The 19,721-nt window shown below is 41.0% G+C and overlaps 2 protein-coding genes across 2 annotated transcripts; both read left to right on the forward strand.

Annotated features, from left to right (window-relative positions):
* Nucleotides 1-898: 898 nt before the first annotated feature.
* On the forward strand, nucleotides 899-7,402 carry LOC115013642 (E3 SUMO-protein ligase CBX4-like). Its single transcript, XM_029440091.1, has 5 exons — nucleotides 899-1,230; nucleotides 1,428-1,471; nucleotides 2,006-2,071; nucleotides 4,551-4,617; nucleotides 5,753-7,402. The coding sequence occupies exons 1-5, from the start codon at nucleotides 1,162-1,164 to the stop codon at nucleotides 7,226-7,228; spliced, it is 1,722 nt and encodes a 573-aa protein (XP_029295951.1). The 5' UTR covers nucleotides 899-1,161; the 3' UTR covers nucleotides 7,229-7,402.
* A 7,689-nt stretch (nucleotides 7,403-15,091) lies between these two features.
* cbx8b (chromobox homolog 8b) lies at nucleotides 15,092-18,438 on the forward strand. Its single transcript, XM_029440362.1, has 5 exons — nucleotides 15,092-15,310; nucleotides 15,440-15,483; nucleotides 15,753-15,818; nucleotides 15,953-16,019; nucleotides 16,830-18,438. Exons 1-5 carry the CDS (start codon nucleotides 15,242-15,244, stop codon nucleotides 17,676-17,678), a joined length of 1,095 nt encoding a protein of 364 aa, XP_029296222.1. The 5' UTR covers nucleotides 15,092-15,241; the 3' UTR covers nucleotides 17,679-18,438.
* Nucleotides 18,439-19,721: the final 1,283 nt, after the last annotated feature.

The raw sequence follows: 19,721 nt of genomic DNA on the forward strand, positions 1-19,721 counted from the left end.
TGTGTAGTGACTGAAAATATAAAAAGCAAAAGGCCTTAAGAAGCTGCAACATTGAGTTGGCGAGCAGCACATTGAGGCCAGCACGGTTGAGGATAAAACGCTCTCTTCTTTCATTGCACCCTCTTGCAGTTAGATCTCGCTTCACATCCAGCGACACGAGAGGCAGACATGTTGCGTTCAAGTGTCTCATCTCCGCTCGTTCATCTCTACGTCATTCAGTTTTTTTCAAATGTGCTTGCCTTTGGTCGAACATTGTAAAATAAACGATATAGGGTTATTATATCTGTGCGGATTCATGTGCCGTGGAAGTATATACACACATATATACACGGTTTACTTTCAAACCAAACACATCATTATCTGACTTTGCACACTGGCAGACCTTCTCAGCCAGACAGAGAAGACCCGGTGAAATCAGCTGGAGCTAAAAAGTTCAAATACTTCCGTGGTACAAGTCTGGACACCCTGTCTTAGACGAAACATTGGCGGTAACAATAGTGTTTTCTTATGGTTTTGAGCTACAACAGCATAGCAAAGAATAAGTGTGCAGATTGTGTTTTAATGTATGCCGTAATACGCTATGTATAAACAATAAATGTTGTATTAATGCAAATACTGACTAAAGGATAAACAAGGCGTTGAAATACAAAGAAAGGTTTAATTTACTAGTCTACAAAGAAGGTCAAACAACCATTTAAAATAATCTACAATAATATAATGCACTCTTGTTAATATAAGCCTCTTGCAACCACTTGTTGCCATGGTTTCCATGCTCCTCATCTTAGTGTTTTTATAGAAAATTATAACTATTTACATATTGTTCATATACCGTCGAAATCGTGATTACACTTTTCCCAACAGCATTTGAAAGCAGCACGGGGACAGCCCCGCCCCTAATACCGCCCCCCTCGTCTGACGTCACGCCAAACGGCTATTTGCATGAGGTGTTTTCTAGCTGCAGCTTCAACTCGCCTGCAGAACGAGTCTCTCCGAGGGGAAAGCGAGGGAAGAGGCGCAGTGAAAATAAGGAGGAGGAGGGGGGTTTTCTTGTGTTTCACATCAGAGGAGCAGCAGGAAAAAACGGCCCGAGAGCGAGGATAAGGTGTCGGATAGCAAAAGCAGAGGGAAAACACAGAAGAGCCGCTACTCTTGTGTCGGAAAATGGAGCTACCCGCCGCGGGAGAGCACGTCTTTGCGGTGGAGAGCATCGAGAAGAAGCGCAGCAGAAAGGTTTGTCACGAGAGCTGAAGGACATTTTTATACACATGCACATGGAAAGGATGATTATTATAGTTGCTTCTCCTTCATTTTCATGCGGACTACGTGTTTTTTGCATGAGCTAATTTCTAAGGTGACGGTGCAATGCAGAGTGCATTTTGCTGCGTAAAGTAACGTTGCGCTGATTATCTGTTTGTCTCCATTCACAGGGGAGGTTTGAGTACCTGGTCAAGTGGCGAGGATGGTCTCCAAAGTAAGTCCCCTTTTAAATAACAACAATACTTGTAATGATAACACAACATTCAAAACACAAGTGTGTGGATACATGTGTGCATCCGTGCCAGCGTGGGCGCGCATATGGACGGCTGCGCGTTCTTGCTTTGGGCGCTCGACGGGTTGGCCTCGATGATGGATGTTGCTTTACAATGTATGCAATCCCCAGTGTGCCAATTAAAGGAAGACATGTCTATAATTGAACCCTATGTTTAAAAAATGCCTATATATCTACAGTTGAGTGGGCCATTGTATCCCCCCCGCCCCCCCTACTGCCGCGCGTAAAAGTTACTCATGATTTATTACACGTGCATCCACAGGGAGTGTAAGTGTCTCGGCGTGTTGTTTACACATGTACATGCCTACAAATATGAGCTATGGGAAGATATATAAGTCAAGAGTCGTTCGGGTCGTTTTGGTGCAAAAATAAGCTTCTATCCTCAGCCATAGCGCCTGTTCATGTGTGCCAATGTGGGAAAGGCCAGCATGTCCTCACTGTCTGCTCTCTGAATAGATACAACACGTGGGAACCAGAAGAAAACATCCTGGACCCAAGACTGCTTGATGCTTTCCAAGACAGGTACGTTTAGAGTTGGATAAAGCAGCAACACAAGTGATGAGGTTCACAATTGAACAAAAACAGGTTTAAAGGCAAACACTGTCATACATTTTCACTTCTACTCACAATACATTCAATATATTTTCCTCATCCACCTGTTTAGTAGGAACTTTGCTGGTCACTCTATCTGGATAATCCCATGTTGATCATCAAAAAAATCACCAACTATTTTGATAATCGAGTAGTTATTGAAGTGATTGTTTCATGTAACAAGTGACAAGTGTCACTCAAATGTAGAAATGTCCTATTTTTCTCATTTTCATATCATATTAAAGTGAATATCTTTTGGTGTTGGACTGAAAAACAAGACATTTAAAGACATCATCTTGGACTTTGAGAAACTGGGATGGACATTTTTCACTATTTTCTGACATTTTATGGATCAATAGATTAATCTAAAAAATGGTCTTTAGATTAATCCACAATGAAAGCAATCATTAGTTGCAGCCCTATAGCTACATATGTGTTAGTGTGCAGAAATTCAGCGCCTGGGGGTTTGGATTAGGATTAACACTAGTGTCATCAGAGGGTCAGGCTAGGGTTAAACTCAGGTCAGGGTTACTAGAGCAAACTGTGACACGTTGTTGCATCTACTTTCTGTCACCTGAGAGTAATCCGAGTGTCAGCAGCATCAGGTTATCCTGCTAAAGTGCTACCTGCTGTCTCACCATCCACTCACCAGATGCACCTGTGTCATCTTCCACAGGACATAGCAACCAATTACATTCCCCTATAAAGCAATTATCACTGATTATGCAAGATGATAACTCTCCAAAACAAAAGCGCTGTTTGGCTAATTGCTAATTTGCTAATTTTGTTAGACTGTACTGATGTACACCATTATGTAAGTAGCTACTGTAACTTCAGGTAAAAAGAATTAAGTTTTATATACCTTTTCTCCCTCATTGAAAAGATCCAGAAACTGCATGAAGAATATATGAACATTGTTCATTTCAAAAGTTTAGACACAATGTGTCTTCTACTCCACTGAAAAGTCTATTCTCGTTGTGTGCTGAAGGTTTCAGGTTTCCACATCACACATCGTAAGTTGTATTATTGGCTTCTAAACCAGTTGTGATGTCTGAAGCTGTCCTCAACTACAGAAGTCCTTAGTCGACTAACACTCGATTATCGATTAGTTGACTTATTTGACAGATCTCTAAAACTGAGTTTCTCCACAAAGAATCTTGCAAAAGCACCATTTGAAATCTTGTGTTTACCTGAGATGTGCTCATTGGTTTCTTACAAATAAGTCATTCAGCATGAAAAAAGCATTAAATTAGTGATGTGCCCTAGTGATATCACAAACTCTGCTTGTATGTACACGTATAAAACTTTATTTAAGGTGAGCACAGAGCACCAGCAGGGGAAACAGCCTTCTAATATCTTCACAGTCTACACAGTGAAGGCCCAACAAGTGAAGTAACTATAAGCAAAACACAATTTTGAGTGGAGCGGGACTTTAAATCTTTTCCTAATCTGCTCATGATGTGGTGGAAAGCCAAGAGGAAATGAAGATTGAAGTGAGCAGCAGGGAACTAAATAGTAGCTTAGTCATTGTTATAAATCAGAGGTGCGTGCAGCGTCTCACTGTCCAACCAGAGGAACTTCCTCATGTTCTCTATTAGTAAAGGAAAAAGTGTGTTCAAAGTGGGCTGCCATGGTGAAATTAGCTGCTTGGCTAATTGCTAAATAGTCTGTTGAGTGACTGAAGGACAGTGTGTAATTGAATTTCTTCAATGCATGGCGTGTTAAACTGTCCCTGGCTTTTCTCTGAGCCCCCCTCACCTTTTGCCTGCAGCAACCTTTCAGGCGCAGGTCATACGTTAAAGCGAAACACCAACGTCACTCTGTGTCTGTTTTTGCAATTACCTCTCTCTAAAGAGGAGAGATTTTATTGAAACTAATTGCGTGTCTCTCCGGGGAGCCAAATCGTCTGAATGCCAGGCTATGAAAATACACTGAGTCGTCATTGTAATTAGATGTGAGGGAGGAGGTGGGGGAGGGGACTGACATCACTCCTGTCTGCGGTATTGAGTTACTGCCTTAGAGAGATGCATGGAGACAGAGGGAAAGTAAGGAAAGTCAGGGCTGGCCTTTATCTTCAGCTGTGGATGCAGACATCACATGGTGTTATTTAGAGTGGAAGGAGCATCAATAGAAGCCTCTGTTAAGTGTTTTGTATCAGTCAATGACAAGTGTAATGAGGTATGAAACATAAAGAAAGGTAAGGATACTGTGAAAGGGTTAAGACATAACAACAAAATGAATCCGTGTTGAATTCATTTCCTTTCAGGAAGTGTAACTCCAACCTGTAACACAGGCTCAGCGTTTTCTAATTGAGCCTGAGGAGGACACCCGTGACGTTGTGTTGCCATGCAACGGCGACTCGTCTCTGCTCGATGGTTTCACTGATTGGCTGCTGTTTTCCTTCCCACAGGGAACGCCAAGAGCAGCTGATGGGATATCGCAAGAGAGGACCCAAGCCCAAGCACCTCCTGGTTCAGGTGAGAAAATAATGATACTTAACCCTTCTCAATAATTACAACTACGCTCCAGATCCATTTTCAATCATAAGTCCCTCTCAAATACCAGGAAGCAATATAGGAGAACATTTTTTTATTTCAGATATAAGGCAGATTTAAAGGTGACCTCCGGGGATTTAATATTATTGAATATATATTGAAGTCAGCTGGGTTAAGCTGTGGAAATGCTGGATTCTCAAAAGCATTATTTTTAGACCCGTCAACCTCAACACATCCAGTCTGTACTGCAGGCTTGCTAATATGAATGTATAGCTGTTGACATCATCCAGGTTATTTTTCACAAGACCTTTATACACAGGCTGAGAAGATGAGCTGGATGACAATTCATTTAACTTTTTTAAATAATTTTCTTAATGGTGATTCTGAGAGCCTAGGGTTTTTTCTTTTTATTATTGTTCTTTACTCGACTATATTGTAAATGAGCTCTCTTCCTAAATGTATTACTGAGTTAAAATGGTTGAATGAATAGATGGTTGGTGTGCTTGCACTTTGAAAATTAGAATATTTATTACAAACAATAAACATCTTATTTTTAAGCGATCTAACAGTTGTAGCTAAATGCCTGTGAATCGTACATTTAGTGCATCAATCAGCGGTCCAAAAGGCCAGGGGAACCCCTCAGAGGAGGGTTTTTGTTCCTCTCAGGAGGGTGTTGGTGGTAACACATGGGATAAAGTCAATGACAGGACACAAAGCAGCCAGAGACATTCCTACGAGCTGAGGTCACAGCCACAGGAGTCACTTTGAAATGTCACTGTGATGTGCCAGGCTGGTGGCTGAAAGAGCAACACAGGAGCTGTGTGAGGGCTGTGTGAACATGGACCAAGGCCCCTGAAATAAAGTGTGTGCCTCAGAAGAGCCCCTCACACATTCCAGGCACTGTTTCTTTAGTGCAACTCATGGGCCCCAATGAACCATGGCTTTTTGTTGTAGTCCGACACAGACACATGTGTAGATACTGTGACAGTTGAACCGTTAATCAAATGCCCCATTACTTTAAAAGACTTTTGTAAGAACTCCAGACGTTCTCCATATAATATTGAGTTACATGTTATTCTGCTTTTTTAATAACACAAATTACTGTCTGGTTTCACAGGTTCCTTCTTTTGCCCGGAGATCCAGTATTCTGGCTGACCTTCATGGGGCGTCCCTGGACGAGGACAGCTGTCAGAAGCCCAGCCCAATCCAGATGCTCCGTCCCCAGGGCCAGCAGTACCAGCTCAACAGCAAGAAGCACCACCCATACCAGCCGCTGTGCAGGGAGCGTGAGGCAGAGCAGCAGACCAACGGCAAGAAGTTCTATTATCAGCTCAACAGCAAGAAGCACCACCACTACCAGCCGGACCTCAAGGGCCACGAGCCCATGTTTGCTAAACCCAGAGAAGTAAAAGCTCCAGAGCTGGTTAACAAGGGATACAACCTTCCCCCAGTGCTGCAGCAGAAGTGTGTCCGGGACAAGGACTCAGGCTGCCTGACCAAGGTCAAGGATATCGCCATGGAGCTGAAGAAGCTCCCAGCAGACCTGAACGGCCACAAAGAGCCGGAGAAGGTCAAACCTAAAGAGGATGCTTTACCGCAGTCTAATGGTGTCAGCAACGGCAAGCTAAAGATCGTGAAGAACAAAAACAAGAACGGGCGGATTGTTATTGTCATGAGCAAGTACATGGAAAACGGAATGCAAGCGGCTAAGATTAAAAATGGTGATTCTGAAACCGCTGGAAAGCCGCCGCAAGGAACCGACAGCAGCGCAGAGAACCACCTCGAGAAGATGAAACTCGTCAGGAAGCTCGGTCTAATGAACGGATTTGCAAAAAAAACCAAAGACAAACCAACTGTTACCAGTTCTGGATTTAACGGGCTGTGCCCTAAAGAAAAGGAACAGTCCCTCAAAACGGAGCCGACTGTGACGGAACAGGATAAACATGTCGAGGTCAGGGGTCAGGGGCAGCTTTCAGCGGATCAGCCTTTACAATTGACAACCAAGCCTAATCTGCTCTCCCTGCCTTTGGATAGGGGAGTTCCCTCCCCGCTGGACAAAAGAGGAAGCCATGGTGGTTTGCAAGCACTAAAGCGACACCTCTCTGACAGCGAGGAGCATGGGAGCAGTAAGAGGTTTCTGAGCTCCAGGAGTATCAGTGCTCCTAACGCGGCAACTCCACCCACCCAAAGCATCAGCATCGACCAAAACGGACACCACAGTCACATTGTACTGCAGGACTGTGGGTATGCAGACCAAGAGGAACCTATTGACTTGAGCGTTGTCAAGTCTAGGCCTAAAGCTACGCAGCCTGAGACACACACACAAGCTGAGACTGTAACACAAGCTGAAACACACACACAGGGCGAAACAGACACACAAACACAAACGGACGTACAGACAGAAACTCAGCCCCAGACCGAAACACATAAAAGTACAGAGGAGGAGAAAGACAATTCATCGTCTGTTTGTAAACATGAAACGAGAAAAGAGGAGACGTTTCCCTCTTTCCAGCCTTTCCTTGGGAATATAGTGATCACAGACATCACTACAAACTGCCTCACGGTCACCTTTAAGGAATACATAACAGTGTAACGGACCTGTGTAACTGTATAAATGTACATTAGATATATTTGTATTTTCGGATGCTTGAATGTACAAACGGACTCTTGATGTTTTCTTCATTTTGTATAGTACAGATAAAGTTATTTGCATATTTTCTTCTTATAAGCTCTCTGTTGTTACTTCGGGAGATTTTTTTATCACATGCATTATCTCATTTCAAACTTAGTTTAAAAAGCCAAATTAGGTCAAATAAAGGTTGGAACTTTGATTGAAGATGCACTTATCTCTTATAAATACTCTTCACTTTTCTATGGATGTAATTTGATTATACACTCAAACTGTCTGCATCTCAGATAATGCTAAACAGATGTAGGCTTTATGTAGAGTTTTGTAAGGGAGATAAATGATATTGAAACATGGTAAATTACACTGTGTGTGTGTGTGTGTGTGTGTGTGTGTGTGTGTGTGTGTGTGTGTGTGTGTGTGTGTGCAAACAGATGGACGATTGAGACATGGATGCATGCTGCTTGGACAGATTATGCTATTAGGCATGCTTTGACAAGCAGATCAGAAAAATGAAGCGCCTTTCTGTCAATAAATGTGATTTGCATTGTTGAAAGGGACTTTTTTTTTAATGAAAGATTATTAATGGTTAATGTTTGATATATGCTCCTTTTATTTGATCTCTGTTCAAAGTGTTTTTGAGTCATGCATCTCGAGATCTGATACTGAACACATGTCTTTTTCAGCCCTGTGACTATTTATTTTATGTTTTCTAGCAATGCAGTGACAAAAAATGGCTTTTCTTCACTTGAATGATATCAATCACAAATCTGTGTTACCCCTGCCAGTTGAGCTGTGTAATCCAATAGATTATACCACCAGCTGGGTGCTCTATGATTCACTTTCTCATGTTTCTCTGCCTCCCTCACATGTTCTGAGGCTACACAGTTACATATGGGATTGAATGGATTTGATTTGGTGTCATGTTTTGAGTAAGTTTTGCAACATTGCAGGTAATTAAAAGTATGTAAAAGCACACATTCTTGTCATAATCAGATCTGTTCCCCGTATCATACATGCCCCCTCTCCTTTTTTCTTTCTTTTCAAAATCCCTTCTAGCACTATGTGATCTGAGGTGCATTGATCAGCTCTGTGAGAATGATGATCAGATGCACTTGATGATGTTTTGTGTGCAGATTAAAAAATGAAGGCTTCCTATGGTACATTTTGCAATAATAAAATAGTTTGCAAGTGTTATATGGACTTGTATTTCTTTGTATATGTACATAATCCTAGACCAGGCTCATGGCTGGTATCCTACATCACATGTGACTGTCTTCCCACCAAGAATTGAAGATTTTAACCAGAAAGGGCGGCTGCTGTAATGCTCTTAAATGGCCATCCTTGCCTCAGAAGTTGCTAAATCTGTACATGGCTCTATATGTGGCTGTGTGTGTGAGTGTGTGTGCGCATGTGTGTGTGCTGCGGGCGTGAGGATTATTACAGAGCCTGCAGTGAGTTTATTTTCAGATGGGCTGCCCCGACCAGCTATTTGCCTTGTGTGCATACTGTAGCGACAGGTCAGGCCAGGTTTACTGCGACACATGGAAAGCGATGCCTTTTCATTCTTTTAAAATGCAACATATTCAATTTAAAGCAGCTGAAATGTTTAATTGTGGCATATAAATGCAACTGATAGTGTGGTAAAAGGAACATTACAGGTCTGTTATATAAATGTGTGAATTAACTAAGTACTCAAGTACTGTGCCAAAGTACAAGTTTGAGGTACTTTACTTGAGTATTTTCTTTTCATGCCACTTTTTACTTCTACTCCTACTTTAGTTACTTGTCACTTTCAAAATAAGAGAGATTTTTGCACACAAAACATATGAAGGTTATAAAATATGGCTTGTTTTAAATTAAACTACCCAACAATATATAGGCCTACAAGTAGCCTACAGCTCAAATTATTAGCCGATTAATCAATTAGTCAATTGACATAACTATTTTCGTTTCAATCATTTTTCATGTAAAAGAAATCAGTTTTCAAACGTTCACTTGTACAATATTTTCAAAGTGGTATTAGTGCTTTTACTTAAGTAAAGGATCTGAATACTTCTGAATAAGCCTCTGACCGAGAAAAACTGAAAGATCTCAAGATGATTGGATAACAATCGTTAATTAATTGTGGTTCATTAAACCAGACACCGACAAAGATTTATCCAGTGAGCTGGGAATTGCTTCTTGGTTTTAACCAACACTTCATTGCACTTGAAGAGGACTTTGGTCGTTTAAAGCTCATAATTGTGACCTGAACAGCTGTTCATGTCTGATGTAATTTAAATAATTCCTCCTGACGTGCTGAGAAACACAACAGGGGGCGGCTGATTTCTTTGCTTGACCTACAGGTTCAGCTTAAATGACATAACGTAGGATATTATTTCCATGTTCCCTGCACGGTTTCACATGTCAGCCATTCATTTAACGAGTCAGACAGTTGCTGTCTCTCTCAATAACTGGAGAGCGCTTTAAAGGAAAGATGTGAGGAGCTGCCTCTGCTAGTTCACAAACCTCCCGAAAGACTAGCATTTGAACGCAACATCTGCTTGTTGTCTGTTACAGGGGTACTGACTGATACTGTAAACGCTGTAAACACATGGCCTGTCGAGCGAAATGCTACAGACGGCGGCTCTCGACCATTTCCTGCGCTGCAGCCCGCCAATAAAACGGCTTTCTGTGCGCGTGGATGTGAGCAACGACAGAGAAAATGGCTGTCCTCTCTCTCTGCTGCATCCACTTTCTTCTCTATCGTGTCTCTCTGAAACGCCTCGCAGCCGCTGCAGCGGACTGATAACCGCAACAATGTTCCAAAGCGGTAAAATTCCTCGCAGGATTTAACACGATGTCATTTCCTCTAAGTAGCCTATCGCACGGCGGGTTTGCTTATATGTAGACACAAAAAATGCTAAATGCCAAACAAGTTGGTAATATGTTCCGATAAATAAAACAAGAAGTGTATAAAATGGTGTAATAACACGTCCTGTTGGGGATCCACCCTCTTTTTCCTCTTCCTCTTATCTGCCTGCTCATGCTTCAATGTGTGCATGCATGACTGAGTGAGGCCTGGAAATGCTCTCTTAAAGTTATTGTATGTGCTGTTCATTTCCAAGTTCCTCAGATACATTCAGGGGATTTTTTATAGAGGACTGTCGCTTTTGACAGGGACATGATGTAAATGCTGCACAGAACAGGTAGGATATTCCACAGAGTCCTCCAGTAGGCCTGCACATCCAGACACACGGATATATAAAGTGCACGCAATGCAGATTTGAGACATTTATAAAAACAGTCACAGAAGTTGAATACGCTTGAATAGAACATTTGAAACAAACACAATATGTTCTACATCCTTTATTTAATTATGAGTATTTCTCCAATGCAGTCGTTTTAAACTGTCAGCACACAAAGCAGCCTGTAGGCCTCCCCTGCTTACGTAGGCCTACAGGTGACAGAAATAGCCTAAATTGTTTAACCCGTGAGCAACTCCTTCATCTTGTGTAAATTAATTCATTTTGTAAAATAATTCATTTCAATTTCATGAACTATGTACAATTTCACAGCTCTTTGCAAACTCCTGTATTTCCCTCTGTATTGTCCTGTACCTCGGTAATAAGCACACGTGCATGCGCTCATAATGTTTCATTTACAATGACTAACCTGCTGGGATCTGCTGGATCCAGTTTAGTGACACACAAGTGAATAAACCCCGAATCATCCGACGTTGACTTCAGTCCACAATTCAACTAGAGCAAAGACACCAGTGGTTTACAGGCCTGTGCGTGTTTTATTATCCAGTGATATCCCTGTTTTCCAATGATTGGAGATTTGTGCGTGGCACGCGGACGAAATAGATTCTCTGCGTGCGCCGGAGTGTGCATTGTGTGTTCATTCCTTCATGTTTGTTAACACTTGCCCTTTACAGCCTATGTTTCTGGTGCTTTTAGAGCAGATTTCCATGTAGCCTACATACACATCTCTCTTTATGGCAAAGGGAGATTAAAAAACATCTGCAAATAAAGCTTGAGTGCATGATTACCTGCATGTATGACATGAGACGCTGGCTGGTAAAACTGCCCTGCATCACCTGTCCATTAGTTGCGTATAACCTATAAATACGTATAGTAAATGGAACCTTAAAGAGGCAGGGAAGGTTGCAAGAGAAAGAGGAATATTTTTTTTGGGGGGGTTGTCTTATATCATGATCGCCGCACCTGAGCAGTTGGGTAATCACCCCACCTCTCACGTGCTCAAACCTTTCTCTGTCTTTCTCTTTCCATATGCCTGCATGATCCATATTGCCTGTGTGCTGTGGCTCTCCTGTTTGTGCGCACACGAGGAACCAGCAGCAGCGTCTTGCCCGGATACAAGCCAACCAATGGTGTTTTAACGGCGGCAGCACTGCTGCACTGCAGGCGCGCCGAAACCAATCGCATCATGAGTCTGAGCTGCGCCCATCTCCCCTTTCTGTCTGCTGAGTGTTTGTTTGTGCGTGGAAAAATACGACGATGGGAAGACAGAAGAAGGAGTATAATCATAAAGTAAATCCTAAAATCATATCAGACGTCGTCCTTCACTAAAAAATAGTGTAAGCTTCCAAATTCATGGGCTCTGTTTCCCTTTTAAGATTCTGATCAAGCATTTACTACCAGGTTACAATTTCACGGTCACTCTTTATATAATGTGGATGTTTTATCAAATTAAATGTTTGGTAAAATGGCTTTAGATGGATTGATATAAGATAAGAGATACTTTATTGACTCAAATGGGAACATTTTCTTGGGCTACACAGCTACAATCAACTTATAACAATACTTAACCCAAGACACAGTAATACATTACAGACAATACAAACAGTACAAAGAAGATACATTTGTAAATTGTTGCACATGTCTGGGACCTTTCCATCAAGGCTTCAGCTTTGATTGATGGACATATAGCGCGCAAGCATGAAACAAATTAGCAAAGAATGTGATGATCTGAGACACGGAGTGTTTAGGATTTATCTGTGCTCGGCCGTCGCGTTGTTGTGCATGTCTTGTGTCATAACAGCCCGCATGACTTCAGTCTCAAGCGATCCACCTTGAGAAGAAAAGCACTTTCAATAATACATTCGGCATCAGTGTATATTCGCGTCTAAATGAAGACTATTGAGAAGATGTAATTCACCGTGGCACATTTGTGCAGTTTGCAGACAACGCAAATAATTTCTCATTCGCACCTAACGAACGTATAACGATACATATTCCGATGACAAGTGAATGAGACAAGATGTTAGTGGTCAGTGTCATCATTGACCCTTGTTTATCCTGCAGTGTTATTTGTCTTTAAATAGGCCAGAGCATGTTGTCTTGAACTCTGTCCTCAATTGTATGAATATACAATGTATTGTATGAACATACAATTGAGCAATTTATTCATGCAATTTTATATTTGTATCTATATTTTTATATATAATCTCGTCTCATATTTTTGTTATGGTATTGAAATCACGTAACAGTCGTTTAATGCGATCTCTACTTTCATCTGGCTGAAGACTTTATCGTTCAATTTCATTGGTTCTCTAGAAAATCATGTTATATTTATTAATCTAAAAATATTAAGCTGTTTAAATTTAGAAGCTTTACTGTTTGGCTACTTTGATCTTAAGTGGGTGACTGTCTAACAATAGTGCTGCAGTGTCTAACAATCATTCAATATTCTTCCACACACAGCAGAGAGAGGGCGAATACATGTTTATACATACAGGTTTCAATTATTGCACTTTTAATTTTTTTATTACATTGTCTATGCATTAAAGCAACGATAAACTGATTAGGCTTTGCAAGAATATTTTGCCTTACATGTGTTTACTTTGCTTTGCAGTGTATTTGTTATTTTCTATCTTAATAGACATTAGACATGAGCGTCCATACAATTTTCAACCTATTCTGAATTTCGCTTTGGTCTTTATAGTAATGGTAGAGTCGCTAAATTCAAGTAGTAGAATTCTATGTAAATATGATTTATTATCTAAATCGTTTGTTAGCATAGTAGTCCTTCCGAGTAATGAGGCTGGAAACAATCTGATTCCAGATGACTGAATTATCTGATGTTCAAAATCACTTATCGGCTGATCGACTCGGGCTGCATTAAGCCGTGGTTATTTGTTCATGCATGTTCGCCCTCAGTTGTTCTCTGTTTAGTTTACCGGTTTAGTTAAGGAATGAATAACACATATTTTAGGGGTTGACAAAGATATACATTCAGGTCAGACAATTTTAGGGTGATATCTAGTATTGTGAATTATTCTTTAATTAGGCCTAATTGATTTCATGGCCGTTTTATTTAACATATTCTAATGACCCTAACTTTCCTATTTTATAAAACTGATAGTTATGTTGCCTATAGCTATTCAAATGATTATTTTTATTATTATGGGTAGCCTTTACTATTATTGTTGTTAACCTTTATTATAAGGCTTTATTCGTAATAATTATAATAAAGTATCTTATTTATTGTTGCCTATATCTACCTGTGTTAAGCCAATGACTCTTTAAAAATGTTTTTCCTTTTTTATTTCTTATCTTAAAATGTAGGTTACCTGTCGGCCTGTGTATTGTACACTGGGCAAAAAAGCGATCTGATTCTGTTTGTTATTTTAATCAGTCCATTATATATTATATTTTCTCTTTTCTGTTGTCTATTCTTATTCTTTTCTGAGTCTCGTATTGCGTTGGCTGCTGCATTAAAAACAGTAGGCCTAATGGAAGCCTTTACAGATTATTTATGCATTTTCTAATCATTTTTGTTGACTAATCTCATCAGCAGGAGAGAAAAAAGCAACCCGACATAAAAGCTGTTAATGGTTTATAAGAACAGCAGATGCAGACGGCAACCTGTTTTTATTGAAAAGACAGAAAGTGACGACAGAGAGGGCGTTGGCAGGTAACAGTGGTCGGATCTTTGCCATAATGCAGAGAAATATGAAAGGCTGGCCGGGTATTCACATGCAACAGCTGATCTTTTCTTGCTTAATTTGGGGTCATGACATCAGCTTCGTTTTCCTAACATGTTATAGATCAAAGTCACTTAACGTCTTACATAATATTCAGTGATAAAAATCCCACTGACTGACATTTCATCCGATTTAAGATTTATTTTTCAATCGACCACTAAATTAAGCCACCTCTCTGTTTAACGTTGATGACGGGTCTTTGATATCAATGTAGCTGAATGGCCAGCACGGAGATATTTTAAACTACAAAGCGCCATAAGTATATGCAACACGTGTGATGCATATGCCTTCAAATTTAACCTACAAGGGGTATTTAGATTAAATAATATGAGTACAAACAGCCTATAATGTTGCCTGACAGGAACTGTGCATTGGCCTCTGAGACAGCGAGGACAAACGAAATGAATGCGGGCAGGCGACACACTTGTAACGCGTGAACACAGACTTTCACAGTGTTTATGGAATCATAGGCCTATAATAACGTATGCCAAGCTGATAAATGCATTGCTGGATAGATTTAACGAAAATGAGGGATGTCGATGTCTCTGTTTCTCGCGTATAAATTAAACGGCATGTTTATTTCCTGGTTTCTCTATATCCTTGACGGCTCTGTTGTGTGCATATAATTACACTATGTTTGAAACCACGTGAATTTTTGAATATCTCACATAACTTGCGCTAAATGATTCAGTCGCCGCGCGGGGAAAAAAGCCTCCATTTCCCCCCGAAAGAATTCACACAGGCGCACGCTCCTCCCCCTCACTTAGCAACTCGAGCAAGTAGCAACGGCTGGACCAATGGGCGTTCTTCTTGAGGTTCCACCGACTGTGGTTCCTTAGCAACGCAGTAAAAATTGCGCTGACGTCCATTCTGTTGGGGAGTATTATGGTCTGTCGGGAATTCAGAGTGGCTGGGACTGGAGAAAAATATCGGCTCTGCTAACGTTAGCGTCCACCAAGCTAACGGTAGGTAGCATTGGAGTAAACATGGAGCTGTCTGCCGTCGGGGAGAGGGTGTTCGCCGCCGAGTCTATCATCAAACGGAGGATAAGGAAGGTAGGCGTGAGATGTAACGTGCCCTTTTCTCCCACAGCGTGGACTATAATGCACCTACACCGCACTATAATTCTACTGTTGCCCTGCAAGCTAATGAACTCATTTCTGTTTGTTTCTGATGGCATGCAGGGTCGGATTGAATACCTTGTGAAATGGAAGGGCTGGTCTCCAAAGTAAGTCCTACTATATTGCGTCCCTTGTTTTCAACCCGCGGCTCTGCTGTCTCTACTGTATCTACTGTCTCAGCTGTGGCTGTCGTTAGCTCGACAAAGCTAGCGAGACAGCCCCGGATTAAAACTGAGGTGTAGCGTTATAGCACGATGGAGATTTTTAGCTCATAGGCTAACGCTATGGCCATCTCCACAGTGTGTGTGTATGTGTGTGTGTGTGTGTCAGCGCTCGCTTCCTCAATTAATCTTAACGCTCATGTTTCAATTCACAGATACAGTACTTGGGAACCAGAGGAGAATATTCTGGACTTCCGCCTGTTTGCCGCTTTTGAGGAGAGGTAACGTTAAGATGTCTGTGCTGGCCTCTATGGGCACAGAGCCAGTGAATGTTGTCTAATAAATATATGGTGTCCTCGGTGCACTTTGCTCCCGTGACACTCAAAATGGGTGTCTGTCACTTTATTTTCCACAGGGAGCGTGAAAGGGAGCTATATGGGCCAAAAAAGAGAGGACCAAAACCCAAGACCTTTCTGCTCAAGGTACATTTAGCGGCGTTGTTTCGTTTCGGCCTCATTGTATTTCACCCAATTGCACAAGTCTCCGAAATGACGCTAATTTGACATATTCAGCTTGTGTTTGAGCTGTTGACACACTGAACAGCCATTAGTGTTTACGAGCTGCCGCCGAAGCGTTCTCCTTAAGGTCTTTTATTGCTAGCGTTGTATCCGTTTTTACATTCAGATGTATAAATGTTACTGAGCTATGCGTGAATTAAATCGTTGAGTAGGATGTAGCCGGATGCAGTCAGCAAGAGGTTCCAGCTTTTCAAGACAACGATCCGTGAAAATTGCTTAATGACCGAAAGTTTATCTTTAACTAAATACCAGAATCTATCTCCGAGTTTTTTTATAAATGAGGTCGCGGTATTTGCCTGGCAGGAACTGTTCGCTGGTGTAATTGTTAGTAGAGTAGCCTACTAGTAAATGTTTGCTACAACTAATTGTTTTCACGCTTTAAAATGTTAGATACATTGAGTGTAATAGCAGTGCTCAGTGTCACGCACGGGCAGTAATTGAAACAATCAACAGGCGTGTTCAGAGAAGACATTTCGACATGTTACAGTGGGGAGAGCACAGGTGTGAATAATAAAATGAATGATGGCTGAATTCCATTTAGCTGCTTAGGGTTCAGGGTCCTGGCATCTCCTGGTCATGGTTGTCCTACTGTTGCATGTAAAAACACCTGCTGTGGAAAATGCCTGTTAAGTTGACCAAGAAAAAGAAATATGAAATGGAATTGTGAAATATTTTGAATAATAAGTCTCCTCTCCTTTCCTTACCTTCTAATAGGCTCAGGCTAAAATTAAAGCCAAATCCTATGAGTTTAGGGGAGATGCAGTCCGAGGGATGCACATCACCTACCCAACCCCAGAGCCAGTCGTCACTCCCAGGGCCAGAGAGGGCCTGAGAGCAGTTGTTCCTACAATCTTCCCACCCAGCGCGGTCAACCGTGGAGAAAGTGTACGTGTCCGACAGCCAGAGCTGAGCGCCCGCGAATATCAGCAGCCTTCCCTTCAGCAAACTGGTCCAGATGGACTCATCCACATACCCAAAAAAAGAGGCCCGAAGCCTAAGCCCCGCTTCATGGACGGCAACTGCAGCACTACGGTCTTTGAACCCCTCAAGAGGAGAGCAGAGCAGCAGGGGAGCCACGGCCCTCACACACTGGCTAAGCTCCAGGGGGGTGAAGAGATGAGGCTGATCAACCACAGACATCCAGAAATCCACGGTCATAAACGCCATCATCACCACCACCATCATCACCACACACACGACCGGGGAAGCTCCGGGGGAAGCTCCTTCAATCAGCTTTACTTAGAGCGAAGCCTGCATCCACACAGAACAGACATGGACTCACACAGGACTAAGGACAGCTCCAGCTACCTGGCTCCTGTACACTTCAGGCACCAGTCCAGAATGAGCCAGAGCCTGAGCTCTGAGCTTCCACAGATGGAAAAGCCTTACTTCTTGGACAGGCCGTCCCCGACCAGGCTCGACGTAGACTTGGATGAAGTGACGTGGAGGCCCTCCGTGGGAAACGTGGAAAAGGTCTTGGTGACAGACGTGACCACCAACTTCCTGACCGTCACCATCAAGGAGAGCAGCACTTCAAAAGGCTTCTTCAAAGACAAAAGATGATGGATTTCTTTCTGCCATGCTTTGTTTAGCATCCCAATCATTCTGAAGCTCATAGGAGTGTGATTATTAAGCAAAGCAGTTATTGTATGTAATGTATAAAAGCTAATTACATAATGTGGTATATGTGTATATATTATAAAGTTGGACATCTGTTTTATGTATTGACAAAATTAAATGTAGTCCATCACATCTTGCACTGGTTAACATGAACATGTTTCCTTTGCAGCTGGCTACTTTCTGTACAGAGCTTGTGACTCACTATTTTACAATTGTAACTAACTAGAATGTATTTTTTTCATTCTCATATCTTCCAACCTGAGCTACTGCTGCCAAATTATGAGAAGTAAGGAGAGGCTACGATATTAAATTCATTCTGTGGATTGATGATTTATCTATAATTTGAATTGATTAGACTGAAAAGTGCCCGTTCAATTCAATGGGGTTTATATTTAAAAATGTACTCAAGCACTTTGAATTCAAAAGTATTAAGAAATTGTTCCGTTTGTGTTGTATTCAAAGACCGAGTCTGTGTCGGAATTTGTATTGTCTCTAACATTTCTAATTGTAAGATTAATTAAGAAATTCAATACGGACACTCTACGAGTTTTCCCAAGGTGTATACCTACATTTTTCCACTACCATGGTATATTTTACATTTTCATAGAAAACGTCCATAAAGCTTTAATGTAAGAAGATAATAACAGATTCGGTGTCAGTTTGCTTTTTAGACGCTTTACAATAAACCCTTTGAATTTTCTCATTTCGTTGTGTTTTACTGTCAAGTTTTTATTACAGCGCCGGCGGCCTCGACCTGTTTTAAATCGTCTTTGAAGGCAACGCATAAATGAAATAATATTAATAATGAATTTGATCTAAACCTGTTCCGCACTTTAACCTTAGGGCACCATCTAAATTGTTGGGGTTATTTCTTATATTTTAATAGCCTCAATTTATGTTATAGGTCATTGTGAAATCTGTGAAAACAATGCGTTATTTTTAATTCCTACCAGCCTAATAAAGGCCCACTTGTGCTGTGATTACAGCAAAAGTTAAAGCTCTCAGCCTTGGACGAAAACACGTGACCCTATTAAGCTAATACGAGACTGAATTCATTTCTGCTCAGTTAGGATAACAGACAAATAAATCTATACACAGCATGCTGTAAACCCATAGACTTGCTGTGAATATTTCATTTTAATAAATGTCGTGCATCTCAAGTCTGTCTTTGGGTCACTTTAAATTCAGACTTTTAAATAATTTGACAAAAATGCAGCTATTCATAGGCCCCACTGCTATATTCTGTTATATTTCTATCATTTCAGAATAAGAATATAATAAAAAATGTAATTATTTGTTTGATGTTTATTTCTATAGGGACAGTATACCACACACCACAGCATCTGTAGCCTAAACTATTTGGCAGATGGGTTTTAAAATACATATTTCAGAGTACTTTTCAAAAGGCTGTTTTCTTCTAAAAGGCCTATTTCTGTATACTTTGGAATACCTCACGCGCACACTGCCCTGTTTATCCACGAAACATTAGATCTGCCTATAATAAACTCTGGTACAGCATAGGGGTCCACTTTAGCAAGAAGGAACACCGAACCAAAGTTAGAGGCACAAACAAGTCTCGCTGCCAAGTAATACCGTCATCCGCTCCTCATGTGGATGTGACGCTGTAAATCCATTCTGTCACTGACTAATACCTGGAGCTACATGTCCGCGAGGGAAATATATTACAAGAGTGGACTGAAAGGTAAAGTCTGTAACCTTCAGCCTCACCACTACAGTATCAATAATAATAATAATAATAATAATAATAATAATAATAATAATAATAATAATCATTATAATAATAATAATAATAATAATAATAATAATAATAATACAACCACTGTTACCCATTATAGGCGCATGCGTTTGATTTACTTGTGATTGTATTCACTATTAAAACATTTTACACTGATGATGACACAATTGAGAAAAATACATGTAATAACTAAAGATAACAGTAAACTACATAGGATTATATGCACGACC

Source organism: Cottoperca gobio, chromosome 1 (genome assembly GCF_900634415.1).
Source record: "Cottoperca gobio chromosome 1, fCotGob3.1, whole genome shotgun sequence".
NCBI classification, from domain to species: Eukaryota; Metazoa; Chordata; class Actinopteri; order Perciformes; family Bovichtidae; genus Cottoperca; species Cottoperca gobio.